This window comes from Podarcis raffonei, chromosome 8 (genome assembly GCF_027172205.1).
Source record: "Podarcis raffonei isolate rPodRaf1 chromosome 8, rPodRaf1.pri, whole genome shotgun sequence".
Lineage (NCBI taxonomy): Eukaryota > Metazoa > Chordata > Lepidosauria > Squamata > Lacertidae > Podarcis > Podarcis raffonei.
In genome coordinates this window covers 11,345,301-11,358,859 of record NC_070609.1, presented here as the reverse complement: position 1 = coordinate 11,358,859, position 13,559 = coordinate 11,345,301, and the positions used below count along the sequence as shown (strand labels likewise).

Genomic DNA, 13,559 nt, shown 5'->3' with positions numbered 1-13,559 from the left:
TTTTTTGGTACAACCCAACTGCCATTTCTCCCCATTCTCTCGGCCAGCGGGTTCCCTCGCTTTCCCTTTCAGCCCCGCCCACTTCCTCGACGCGCCAGGCGCAGCCTCGCTTCGGCCTCCGCATGACGTCAGTGTCAGATCGCCTATACGGATCCCGACGGGTTCGGGCAAGGGCTCGCGCGTCGGGTAGGAACGACGGCCCCGATTGGGCGCGGGCTTGAGCAAGCGGCCTCCCGATTGGCCGCCCGCCGCGACCCAATCGGCAGGCGGTTTGTTCTGGGAGGAGGGTGAGAGAGAAGGCTGGGCTGTGGGGGACAGAAGGGAGGAAAAGGTGAGGGGAGGAGGGGGACTCGGGGAGAGCGCCCCTAGTGCAGGGGGGAGCCCAAGGCGGGACGGGGGGTGGGGTGGGGGTGGGGAAGGTAAGGAAGCCCAGAGCGGAGCCACCGCCCCCCACTTTGCAGGATTGTGGGGGAGGGAGGGGAAGTGGCCCCTCCCGCAAGGGTGGGGGAGGGGAGCCCTGCACGCCCCATGCAAAGAGGGCGAGTTCCTGGTGGATTTGACCCCACCCCCCATGAAAATGGGGGTGGTGGTGGGGAATGGGAGCCCCCATGCACAGACTGGGAAATCAGACCCCTGTGTAGGGGGCTGGGGCGGAGGAGAAGCGGGGCAGGCGCCCATGTGCAGAGGAGGATGGGCGAAGGGGAGTCCCAGATGCACAGGGAGACCTGGAGAACTACCTGAGGAAGTAGGTTGTGGCCCGTGAAACCGTACTGCGGTTAATGCGCTAGTCTTGCCAAGGTATCATAAGGCTCTTTGTTGGTGATGGGGGGCGGGGTGGGCAGAGAGAGAGAGAGAGGAGGGGGTTCCTCTTTTCCGAAGTGAGGTGGAGAGAAAGAGGAGTGAGAGCTGCTTTCAAGGGCAGGATTGGAAGAAAGTGTGAACTGGAGGCTCTGATCCTCTCCTGTGTAAACAAACAAACAATTTAAGGGAAGGGTGCAGTCCCCTGATGAGAGGTTGGATGTCAAATCATTGAGGGGTCTGTTCAGCCTTGCAGTGGGGATGAGGGGCTGATCTGCACCTTTGCTTCCTGTCTACTTATTTACAGTCTTCTTTTGAACTCAAGTTTTCAGAGGACCGGCTTTCTCAGTCTTGGTGTGTGCTGGAGCAGGCAAGATTGGGTGTCTTTCTAGAGCCACAGGCCCTTCTGGGGCTGGTCCGTGGCTTTAGACCTCGAAGGTATGTGGGAGATGCACCCTGAAGCCAGGTGAAATACAGCTCAAGCCTCAGAAACAGCTGGTGGGGTAAAAATCAGATTTTCGTTTTTTCAAAGATGAATTTAAATTGGTGTTTTTTAAGAGTCTTCCCTCCCCCCTTGAAATAAGATTGTTCAATATGGCAACTTACAGTAATTAAATGCAGATAAAATGTATATATTATAATCTTATACAACTGGACTAATGGTCTCCTATCAAACACATTGAGATAAAACCTCATTTTCTATGTAAAAGACATGTTTATTTTAATCTGTTCTCAGGTCAAGACTTATAAAGGTGGTAATAAGTCACTGAGAAAAATGATGAATATTTATTACGCTGCCAGTACGCTGCACAGACATTTACATTCCATCTCATGGAAAAACATGATTGTGACTAGTAATAGCCTTGCTTCTGGAATGTGTTGGACATTCCTGACTGGGATCTAAAGAACAGCTTAAAAATCTGCAGATTATATGGACCGTCCTAGTAATATTGTTGACTTATTTTCTCTGAAGTGACTCCCATACTAGATCACAACTACTTTTGAAATATCCACAGTATCAAAGCTATGCTTCCCCCCTCCCCTGTGCATCATTTTGCACTTAAATCAAATATTGTTTGTCTTTGTTGCCTGTTCATCCATTAAGGAGAGATCCTTTTGGATCCCCATCCTTAATAACGTAGTGTCCTCCTCAAATAGCGTTTGCATACAGATCCATTGACTGGTTATTTTCTCTGGAACATGCAGTGCACCAGAAATTCAGCTGCAATGTGGCAGTTGGAACTGCTGAGAACTAGGGAAGGCTGCTGTACACTGGAGGACATTTGCATGTCAGTGCCTCTTACATCTGCTGCCAAGATCTGCAAGAAACATCAGCAGCCGTGAGAACCTGGCAGAGGAAGCCCTGCCCTATGACGAACTAATAATATTCCAATTAAATGTTTCCTTGCTCTTTAAATGCATTATAAGGGAGCTTGAGATCTTTGCGTAGCTAATGGGCTATAATCCTAATCAATATTGTCAGCTGACCTAGTCAGATGAGCCACCATGGGGATACAGAGTGCTAGGCAAGATGGGCCTTTGGCTGGACCTAGCAAAGCTCTTCCTAAATGATTGAAAATTGACTTACTTCCAACTTAGCACAACTGAGTTGTGTGTGTGTTTTTTTAAATAATTGCCTTTACTTTTATTTCTTGATTTTAATTGTAACTATTGGCTGACCTTGGTGTTTCAGGATAAATTCTTTTAAAAGTCTGTTTACTAAACATGCACAGTTAGAAAAATATTACTTAACATAGGGGTGTTAGGGGAAGGGTAGTACCTCGGGTGGGGGGACCGGTTGTGGCTCCTAGAAGCTGTCAGCATGTGACAGCAGCCACACCTCAGGAAATGGCTTCAATTGGCCAGCTAAACCAGGTGTGGGTGGCAGGTGGATCTCAAACCCTCTGTGAGTTAGCAACTTCCCCTGCATGCAAAGACAGGCTCCCACAGATTGAGCAGACAAGACCAATAGTGAGTCCAACAGTCAAGATGGTTTCTGCAGGTGCTGTAGAGGGGAGTGAGAGGCAGATGGGGCTCATCAACCTGGGAAGGGAGCCCATCTAGGAGAATGATCCTAAACTTCTGCTACTTTGTGGGCTATCTTTGGGAGAAGAGGAGGCTAAGGAGTAAACCCTACACAAATCTGGACTGGAGTCCCCAAGGCAGTTGGATGGTACCTTGTAGGCTGCCTCCTAACAACTCCAGCAGCCAAGCTGGTGCCAAATGTATCACTCTGCTTTCCTTTGGACCACTTCAGTGAGGCTGAGGGGGAGTCTTGTCACCTGGGCAGCCCAGGAGCTCCATATATAGGTTTGCGCCTTGGGGCGATCACTTGGGTGTTGCTAACATAGCAGTTTGACTTTAGTTAATTTGGGCATTCCATGGTTCTTTGGTTTTTTTGTAATTAGTGTAAGTATCAAGCCTGTTGATGATCAAAAAGATTTCTTGTTTAAATAAGCCTACAAATAGTTAATCATTATTTGACAACATTTGTCCAAAATTGAGTTGATCTTTTCTAACCAGTCAGATGCTCAATTCTGTCCTCAAACTTGGCTGTCTCATTGTTTACCCCAGCTCCAGGTGTCTAATGAAATAGTTATGGTAAATGACTGCTATCTACAGAAGCTCATGGGATACCCCAATACAGTGGTATCTCGGGTTAAGTACTTAATTCATTCTGGAGGTCTGTTCTTAACCTGAGGCTGTTCTTAACCTGAAGCACCACTTTAGCTAATGGGGCCGCCGTGCCGCTGGAGCACGATTTCTGTTCTCATCCTGAAGCAAAGTTCTTAACCTGAGGTAATATTTCTGGGTTAGCGGAGTCTGTAACCTGAAGCGTATGTAACCCGAGGTACCACTGTACTTGTTCCCATCTGTTTTGAAAACAGTCCTCTTATTGCTTACTTCTTTTTTTAACCGGTTTCCAATCCACCTATCTTCCCATGCAGAAGCCATAGTGACTGTTTGGATCCTGCTCTCAAATGTGATTAAAATCATTTATTTATATTCAGCCTTTTCCTAGGCAATTTAAAATCATGAAATCACAGAACTCTGTGATTTACAGTGCAATCCAAACCCCAGAACTGCCAATATGAGTTTGGATTTGGCAGATCTTGGACTTTTTCCAGTTCAGCTAGGGCTATACCGGCTTAAGTCCCTCATCCTGACTGAGCCAAAGATCTAACAGTGTAAGTCTTTCATCCCCAGCTCAGCTGGCAGAACTTACACCAGTGTAGTCCCCCAAAAGAGGTGTTTTGAAGAAGTGGGTAGAGTGAAAGAAGGAGAGACTTACACCTGTTTCAAACCCCATTCAGCTTGGTTGTGTATCCTAGGTCCCAATCCTCAAAACTTAGGCACCCACCCAGCTTCTGGCTTGGCCAGCACTTAGTCTCCTTCCTCCCTCCCCTTGCCAGAGGCTCTTGAAATGGGGTAACATGTGCTAGCATAAGTTTCACCAGTTCTCTATAGTTGGGATTGCTCTGCCACATCAGTCCAATCGCTGCTGTTGGACTCTAGAATTGGGCAAAAAGAAACAATGATACCGTGTGCTAACAAAACAGCACTGAAATCAGGACACAGGCGGCATGACAAGGAGTAGTGCCTTTACTTCTGCTTCGTACTGAAAGAAATGAGAATATTTGTTATAAAACCACACTAAAGAAGATGTAAACATGTGTTTATGCTACATGTTTAAGCCACTTTGAAATCTGTCCATAGTATCTGGCAATTGTACAGCAGAAGGGCTATAGCTCAGTGGTGGAGCGCGTGCATGGCACACAGAAGGTCATCGGCTCAAAATCTGCCATCTCCATTTAAAAGGTTCAGGTAGCAGATGATGACAGTGATCCCTGCCTGAGATCCTGGAAAACCACTGCCAGAGAGTAGGCAACACTGGACTAAACTGCATAAATCCCTGGGTGATTTACTGCCACAACTTCCGTATAGGTGTTTTTGTGAAATAACTTAATTGATACAAGGGAAAGAGGGTCTTTAATGTTTTGTTTTTCCATTCCCTGTTGCAGTAATGCATGAAAACCTAAGTAGCCTTGCAATGTAACGCAAGTCTGCTTAACTCTCAGCCCCGCCAATTAAGGTTTTTGCCCTCAGCTGAATAAATACCGCATTTTCGCTCTATAAGACGCACCAGACCATAAGGCGCACCTAGATTTTGGAGGTGGAAAACAAGAAAAAAATATTCTGAATCCCAGAAGCCAGAATAGCAAGAGGGATCTGGCTTCTGGGATAGCCTCTGGCTGTTCTGGCTTCTGGGATAGCCCCACCAAGCCTCTTCAGGGCAGCGGGATGAAGGCTCCCCCTGCCCAGAAGAGGCTGTGTGTGGCTAAGGCAGAAGCCAGGACAGGCGCTACACAGAGAGGGAGAGCTGCGCAGCGCCCCTTCAGCAAAGCGGGAGGAGAAACAGAAGGGGATCCGTTCCTCCTCCCACTTCTCTGAAGGGGCGCTGCGCAGCTCTCCCTCTTTGCGCAGCGCCATTCGCTCCATAAGACGCACTCAACATTTCCCCTTACTTTTTAGGAGGAAAAAAGTGTGTCTTATGGAGCGAAAAATACGGTACTCTAAAAAAGCAGTAGTTGACTGACGTACTGATGGATGCTGCAATCTTATACACTCTTATCTAGGAGTAAGTGTCGTTGAACTCAATGGGGCATCCTTCTAGGTAGGCCTGTATTGGGCTGTGGCGCTTATACATTTAGTTCTTGCCATTCCTGCTCCTTGCTGTGGGAACCTGTGAACGACCCATATCTTACCTGTTCCATCATAGGATGTATTCTAGACCAGGGTTGTCATTTGATTAATTGGTCGAATTAATAAGTAGCATTTTTCTTTGTATTTAGATGTCTGCATACTTTATCTGATTTTAATTTTGTATTTTTATATTGTAACCTGTCCTGGAACCTTATGGTGAAGGGTGGATAAGGAATATTATTACTATTATTAATTAATTAAAGTGTCACAGTAAACAGCATCTCAGAATCGCCATTCTGTTGTTGTTTTTTAAAAATTTGCAGGCACTGATCAAAGTATTTTTCAGTCAGCGATCCAGATTAATCACCCAAAAGTTGCGACCCTAGTCTAGAACACCGGGCTCCCTAATTTTTCCTTTCTCTTTCTTATACACCCCAGCAGGCTTTCACGATGGCAGAGTCAACCGAGGAGACGCTGCTGTATGTGGAGCATCGCTTTGTCTGCTCGGAGTGCAGCCAGCAGTTCAACTCCTTGGAGGAAGCCCTGGTACATCAGCAGAGCCACCTGTGCTCCCAAGAGCAGCAGTATCAAGTGGTGGGGCTGGCAGAAGCTGGGCTGGTGGCAGGTGGTGAGGCCGGCCTCTACCAGACCGTGACTGTGCAGGAAAGCCAGTACCAATGTCTGGAGTGCGGACAAATCCTCCTGTCTCCGAGTCAGTTGCTGGAACACCAGGAGATGCACCTCAAGATGGTGATCCAGGAGCCGGAACCCTTGGTGAAACTGCTGAGCTCCAGCCAGATCCATTATGAGTGCACAGAATGCAAGGCCCTGTTCACCAGCCAGGATGTGTGGCTCGCTCACCGGCAAACCCACCGGAAGCCACCCGAGCCACCGGCTCCCCCTCCTCAGAGCCGGGCACTGGTCAACCTGGAGCACTCCTACCGCAAGCCGCAGGACGGGGTAGACACTGTGCAACTGCTGCTGTATGAATGTGGCGAGTGTTTCCAGCTGTTTCAGTCGACGGCAGACTTGCTGGAGCACCAGACCACACACCAAGTGATCCAAGCCTCCCCAGGGACACGAGCGAGGGAGCTGCCTGCATCCTGCCCCACGGAACCGAAGGCGCCACCGCCGCTGCCACCACCACCACCTCCAACTTTAGTGGCTGTGCACAACGGGGCTGTGCCGCCGCCAGCCCCCACCAGTGTCACGGCCACGGATCACAGCTATGAGCTAAAAAACAACCCCGGGGAGCAGCTTCCCCGGAAAGCGAAGCAGGCCGCCAAGGAGCACATGTGTGCTGAGTGTGAACAGCCCTTTCCTTCGGCCCACAAGCTCCAGCTTCACATGAGGAGCCACCGGCAGGGCGCCTTCAAGTGCCCGCTCTGCAGCAAGGTGCTGCCGTCCCCAGCCACCCTTGAGAAGCACCGGGAGGAGCACAGCGGCGAGTCGCGCTTTCTGTGCATGGACTGCGGCCTGGGCTTCGGCACGGAGGCGGTGCTCTTGTCCCACCGGCGCACACACTCCTCCAACCCCCTCTACCGCTGCGCTTGCGGGAAGACCTTCATCAACATGACCAAGTTCCTTTACCACCGACGTTCCCACAGTGCCAATTCAGCGCAGACCCACGAGTTGCCTGCATCTCCTCCTGAGGAACAGCCTCCTGAGGAGGAGCCACCTGAAGCCTTGGAGCAGCCGGAGCAGCCGCCGCCACCACCTCCACAACCACCTCCTCCTCAGCAGCAGCAGCAGCAGCAACAACAGCAACCACAGCAACAGCAAGAACAAGAGGTGTTTCCACTGGCCATTATCTGCTCGGTGGACAAGACCTCTGCCCCAGCCGAAAGCAACGTACAGGAGCAAAAGCCCTCGGAGTTCCAGTGCCTGCTGTGCAACAAGACCTTCCCCAAGTTGACGCTGCTGCTGCGCCACCAGCGCTTTGTCCACAACATGGAGCGCCGCCACAAGTGTCTGACTTGCGGCAAGATGTTCAAGAAGAAGTCGCACATGCGCAACCACCTCCTGACGCACACCGGCGAGAGGCCGTACCACTGCAAGGAGTGCGGCAAGAGCTTCAACTCGCAGGCCAACCTGCAGCGCCACCGCCTGACGCACACGGGCGAGCGCCCTTACCGCTGCGAGATCTGCCAGAAGTGCTTCACGCAGTCGTCCACCCTGCAGCAGCACCTCCTGGTGCACAAGCGCCACTACCCCTACAAGTGCCAGGAGTGCAACAGCGTCTTCCACCGGCCCTACCGCCTGCTCATGCACCGCTACCACCACACGGGCGAGTACCCCTACAAGTGCCAGACCTGTGGCCGCTCCTTCCTGCTCCGCCGACTGCTGGAGGTCCACCAGCTGAGTCACACGGGGCAGCAGCCCCACCGCTGCACGTCCGGCTGCGGCGCCGCCTTCGTCACGGCCGAGCAGCTGAAGGAGCACAAGTGCGGCAAGATGAGCCGCCACTTTGAGTGCTCCGTCTGCGGCAAGAAGGTTGGCTCGACGGCGCAGTTGAGAGCCCATGAGCGGCTGCACGGGGACATCCAAGTTCCCGAAGGGGTGGAGGAAGAGCCCCCCGCTTTGGAGCCGCCCCCGCCCCGGCCACGCCGCCCCACCGGCCCCAAGGTTTTCGAGTGCAGCGACTGCAAGAAACTGTTCAGCACCGAGACGTCGCTGCAGGTCCACCGCCGCATCCACACGGGCGAGCGCCCCTACCCGTGCCCGGATTGCGGCAAGGCCTTCCGGCAGTCCACGCACCTCAAAGATCACCGGCGGCTGCATACCGGCGAGAAGCCCTTCAAATGCGACGAGTGCGGGAAGGCCTTCACCATCGCCGTGCGGCTGGCCGAGCACAAGCGCATCCACACGGGGGAACGCCCGTACCACTGCGACGCTTGCAACAAGGCTTACCGCTCCTTCTCCAACCTCTGGAAGCACCGCAAGATGCATCAGCAGCAGCGGCTGCAGAACGAGCAAGAGGCCATGGCAGAGGCTGTTGCTGCCGCTGCCGCCGCGGCCGCTGCTGCAGCTGCAACGCCGTCGGCCTCGTCCACGCCTAGTGACCAGGTCTATGGCAACACTGTTACCATTATGGAGACCATCCCTGTGGTGGAGACCATTGAAATCTACCCTACAGATGCCGGGGTTCACTTCGAGAACATCCAGGTGGAGAATGTCCAGATAGGGGGAGTTTGAGTTGGGCTGGGGGGAGCAAGGAGATGCAGCTGGCCACGCTCTGTGGACCGGGAGCTGCTGCTCTCTGGCTCCCCCTTGCTGGGGCTCTAGTGTAGCTGCAACAACTTCTGCTCCCTAGCTTTTTTATCCATGCTCCCTCTGCTGTCCAGGTTTTGGCCATTTCTGCAACGTGGCATCTTGACTTCTCCGGTTCTGAAGGTGAACTGGGCTCCCATTTCCTCCCTGTCTGCACAAACACCAGGACGGCACTGGGGTTGGCTTGTGCGCTCGATGCCACCGTGGGCTCTGACCCTCCCATTTCCTTTGGGGTTGGGTTCTTTCCCACATAGTGTGTGGAATGTGGCTTTTATTTTTTTTAATGACACAGGCGACCCCCCAGACTTGAGAATGCCCAACCACAGCCTCCCCCCATGGCTGAGCCCCTTGAATGCTAAATGGTTTTGTTTGTTTCATAGAGAGCTCCAGGGAATAGCTTCCCTGCTGGGGTTCAGTCTGACTTGTAAATACCTCTTGACTGGGTTTCCCTCTTCGCTGTGGGAGCTTCTCTCACTGTTTGCTGTTGCTCCCCTATCACCCACACATATTCCCCTTGTGACCCCTGACAGCTGCTTTTATTTGGTTTCTTGCTAACTGGATTCTTCCCCATGGCTGCAGGAGCATTTTGTTATTTCGTATGAAAATTAAACAGGAATCAAAGCGCTCATGGTTTTTTGAAGTGTGTTCTTTTGTATTACGGTGGTTTTGAGTAGAGCTGGGTGCAGCGTAAGGCTGTCAGTGGGTTAATTTCTAATCACCTGCAATGTTCATTATTTGTTATATTAATACTTAATGCCTTCTTAAAACAGGCATTCTTCCCTCTTTCTCTCTCTCACAGGAGGGAATTTATTTCATTCCATTTATGAATCGCTTCCCATAGAACATCTTGAAGCAATTTAACAAGGTGGCTGTTTCGAATATTGTGCCTGTTGCAACATGTTACTTCGTTATCTGAAAAGGGAAATAACCCTTTCTTCAAAGTGTTCTTTATTTATATGGAAATCTATGCAGATTTAATTGTTTTGACTGAAACTTAACACAATTAATCCCCTGATAACGGTTTTTAAAGCAGACAAGCCCTAAAGTTTTCATGTAATCCTCACTGTAAGGTGCTTTGACAAAAATTTAATAAGCAGAAACTGCTGGTCGTTGTTGAAAGAAAGGAGTATCTGTACCGTTTTCTGCTTTCATTTGCTGTTGTAGTAACACGAGATCACTGAAATACACTAAATAAACAACCTGTGCAATTAAATCTTGGTGCCACCACATACAGTTGTCCCCCACTAATTAACTAAAGCAGGAATAGCTAACCTGTTGCCTTCCTGATAATGCTGGATGCCATTTCCTGGAGGCCATGCTGGCTGGACCTTCTGGGAGTTGTAGTCCAGCAACTTGCGGAGAGCCAAAGGTTCCGCACCTTCGATCTAAAGCATTATCTGTCATTTAAAAGTTGCAGCAGTAGCAGAGTAAAAAGTTATGACAAGTCTAGAGGATAGTGCGAAGTGTTTCTTCTTCCCAGGCAGGACTTCCCCGTTAAGGATAATTCTAGCCTGGTGAGGAATTTCCCCTCTGGAATGTGTCCCTTTGTTAGTGGGAGTCTGTAGACCATGGGACTCTTAATTTCAGGGTCGTGGCTTCCAGTCCCATACTGGGCAAAAGACTCCTGCATTGCAGGGGGCTGAGCTAGATGATCCATGTGGTCCTTTCCAACTCTACTATTCTATGATTCTTTTGGTGGATGGATATGAGAGTGAGAGATTCCCCTATCAGACCTTTTTTGGTCAGAGGCTGTAATTTTGCATCATGTCCACTAGGTGGGACAGTTTTTAAGAATTGCCTTGCTGAATTTGACCAAAGGTATGGTTTGGCCCAGCAATCTGTCTCCCAGAGCAGACAGCCAGATGTCACAGATGCAAGCAGGGCGCAACAGAGGTGACAATCAGGGGAATTATAGCATCTCTGAATGTGAAGGCTTAAGTTTAAGCCTTCAATACATACCAGCAGCCCCTTGATACTTGGAAGGCTTGATTGCTTGGAAAGGAAGCTGCTGAAACACAAAAATATATATGAGTCACAAAGTCAGGGTGCGGTGTGGTGGAGGTAGAGAGACCTAGTTGGATTTGGACAGAGGTTGTCACTTACCCAAGTGGAAGCAAGAAGAACATTTTGATTAGAAGGTAAATGATTTGGGTCCCAATAAATGCCAACTGAGAAGAGCTACCTAAAATTCCATCCCTGGACAAACAGAAGCACCAGGTCCCTTAAAATGTAAGCTATGGACATTTTCAGGATCCAGTTGGGGGACAGCTTGCTGCAGGTTGTATCACTCAAGTTTGTGGGCTTTCTGCACTGCAGGTAAAGCCAAGCTAAGGGTTTCTTCTTTCCTCTTTGCTGTGCTTCCCTCTGCTGTCTTCGCCCTTGCAGCCCAAGTAGGGCATCTGCTTGGATCCTCATCCTCTCCAGGTAGGGCTAGGAGAGACCCATGGCTCAAAGCCTGCAGAAACCAACATCTCTCAGCACAGACAATGCAAAAGGCAGCTTCTCACCTTCCTAACAATTGACGCAAGCGATTCCTAGCTGCTGCTGCTTTTTCAGGCTGCCCGGGGGACCTTGGAGCAGGTGGCTTTTCTCCCCCTTATACCCACATAATCACACATGGAGTCTGTGCGGATGGAAGGAAAAGAGTTCCCGACTCTGGCGGGGTGTTTTATGCCACTGGGCTTCCCTCAGCATCTTCTCTCTTAGTTTGCGCCTTATCTCCTGTTCCTCGCTGGCCAAGGAGCTGGCCTTGGTGCTGAGGACACCAGCTGTGAGGGCTCAGTCACTGAAATGCACATCAGATGAGAGAACATTTGCCTTTGTGCTCTCATGGACATGCTTTCCATTCTCCCAGGGCCGCAGAGCAGCTTCTCCTGTGCGTTTTGATGAGGCGCTTTCAGTGGTGTCACGACAGCTTGAGGAAGGATCCCGTTCTGGTCATTTCTCTCTTTCCGCCTGGCTGCAACGCGGCTGCTATTCCCTAGGCATGGCTGTGTCCTTAATACCTCTCCGTTTCTACCTCTGGCACATTAAGGCACCTTCCGGTTGAGCAGCACGTACGTTGAAGATGTGCTAATGCAATATTAAGCACGGAGGGAGGAGGTGTTATTCTGTGATTCAAGATAATGGGAGTTGTTGGTCTGTTGTTGTTTTAATGGCTAGGTGTGCTTGCATTTTCCCAGAGTAAAAGCTTCCAATTTATACATGGCACTCCTGTGGAAATAACTTCTCCAGTAGCTTTTGTGAAGTTCCCCAAGTTATTGAGCAGGAACATCTTTTCAGGAGTGAAGACTCATGGCAGGGGTACTGAAAGAAATGGTCTGTTGAACTTCGGAGTAATTTTATTTTCTTGTATTTTTTCTTTCATGCATGCCTTTTTTATTGGGGGGGATGTTTCAGGAACAGGAGCAGGAAGGGGGCGGGTTAAAGCAAGGTGACTTTCCATTAGGAACATTTTCCTATGCAGATACAGGTAATTTGCATCAGAAAGTGTTCAGCTTGCATTAGAACATTTTCCAACGCCCTAGAGAGTGATCTAATTTAGCACGCTTATTTACGTGTATTTAGTAAACAAAGCTAAAATCTTTGAAATTTCCTGATACTTTATTGGCAGTTGACACCCATTTATCGTTACTAATAAGCTTAGGAGATGGAGATTTTTCTGTGAAAAACCACATCACTGTGAAATTTCTAGCAAATGTTTTTTGTGGTTTCCCCCCAAAACCTGTTAGCTGATTATACTGTTCTCCACAGTTATACATTGCAGTTACACACTCTACAAGCAAATCCTTGGAAGGAGGAAAACCTAGAGCAGTGCTTTTCACACAGAGATGCACCGGTTACCCTCCTGAGTGACCGTGGTGCATCTCCAGTGGGAGTAACTGAATGGCCCATTTGCACCTGAAGAATGTCAGGGCAGGAGGCTCACCATGAGTGAAAGCTAATGGGAAATGCCAGAGTTGTCACAAGTTCACCATATCATTCAGGGAGTCAACAGGCAATGATTTGCTGTGGATAAATTCTCTGGATTAATTTTTTCCCTTGAGGCACAAGTTGTGAAAACAGCTCTGGATAGTCCACGAAAATGGTAACTCTGGATTTAATAAAGTGTCCACGGGTGGCCCCTCTTCTCCCTGCCCCAATGGTTACAGGGGCAATATGGTGGTGGTCTTCAACCTTTTCACATATGACCTACCTTTAACTTCAACTGGCAACAAATGACTGGGCTCTGTTTCTGAACTTTATGCCCTTTCTCTCTGCATGGCTCAGCATATTTGGTTTAGCTCTTTTTTTCCTTGTCTCCAAAGATCTGCGGCAACACAAGAACAGGCCTCCTTGCTTATAGAATGCTGTCCCAGGGGACGCTCACCTGGCACCATCATTGCATATCTTAGGTGCCAGACAAAAACATTTTAAACATTTCTTTTTAATCAGGTCTTTAAGCAGAGGCTTGACAACCATATGTCAGGAGTGCTCTGATGGTGTTTCCTGCTTGGCAGGGGGTTGGACTCGATGGCCCTTGTGGTCTCTTCCAACTCTATGATTCTATGATTTTATAATCAAGCCTTTGGCTTTTATCTGCCTATGGCCTTTTTTCTTGGGTGGGAGGTTTTAATGTAGATCCATCACTTTTATCCTTTTTGTCGCTCTTTTCTGAACCTTTTCCAATTCTTCAATATCCTTTTGGAGGTGAGGCGACCAGAACGGTACACAATCTCATTCCAAATGTGGTTGCACCATAGATCAACACCTTTCAGAGGTGGTCCTCTCCCTCCCTGACTTACATC

At 49.5% G+C, this 13,559-nt stretch overlaps 1 protein-coding gene across 15 annotated transcripts; it reads left to right on the top strand.

The window, feature by feature from the left end:
• Window positions 1-242: 242 nt before the first annotated feature.
• On the top strand, window positions 243-9,398 carry ZNF574 (zinc finger protein 574). 15 transcript variants are annotated; one of them, XM_053397896.1, is made up of 3 exons: window positions 243-331; window positions 1,124-1,236; window positions 5,941-9,398. In XM_053397896.1, the coding sequence occupies exon 3, from the start codon at window positions 5,953-5,955 to the stop codon at window positions 8,695-8,697; it is 2,745 nt and encodes a 914-aa protein (XP_053253871.1). In that variant the 5' UTR covers window positions 243-331; window positions 1,124-1,236; window positions 5,941-5,952; the 3' UTR covers window positions 8,698-9,398. The 15 variants fall into 15 exon arrangements, with proteins under 15 accessions (XP_053253871.1, XP_053253877.1, XP_053253865.1 ...); XM_053397902.1 differs by having other exon boundaries at window positions 313-331; window positions 1,131-1,236; XM_053397897.1 differs by lacking the exon at window positions 243-331 and adding an exon at window positions 419-745.
• The last annotated feature ends 4,161 nt before the right edge of the window (window positions 9,399-13,559 follow it).

Excerpts from the sequence above, each read along its gene's own strand:
- ZNF574 (XM_053397890.1), top strand. The coding sequence starts at position 572 with ATGAAAATGGGGGTGGTGGTGGGGAATGGGAGCCCCCATGCACAGACT. Across the intron at positions 746-5,943 it reads CTGGAGAACTACCTGAGGAA|GCTTTCACGATGGCAGAGTC; the intron begins GTAGGTTGTGGC and ends ACACCCCAGCAG.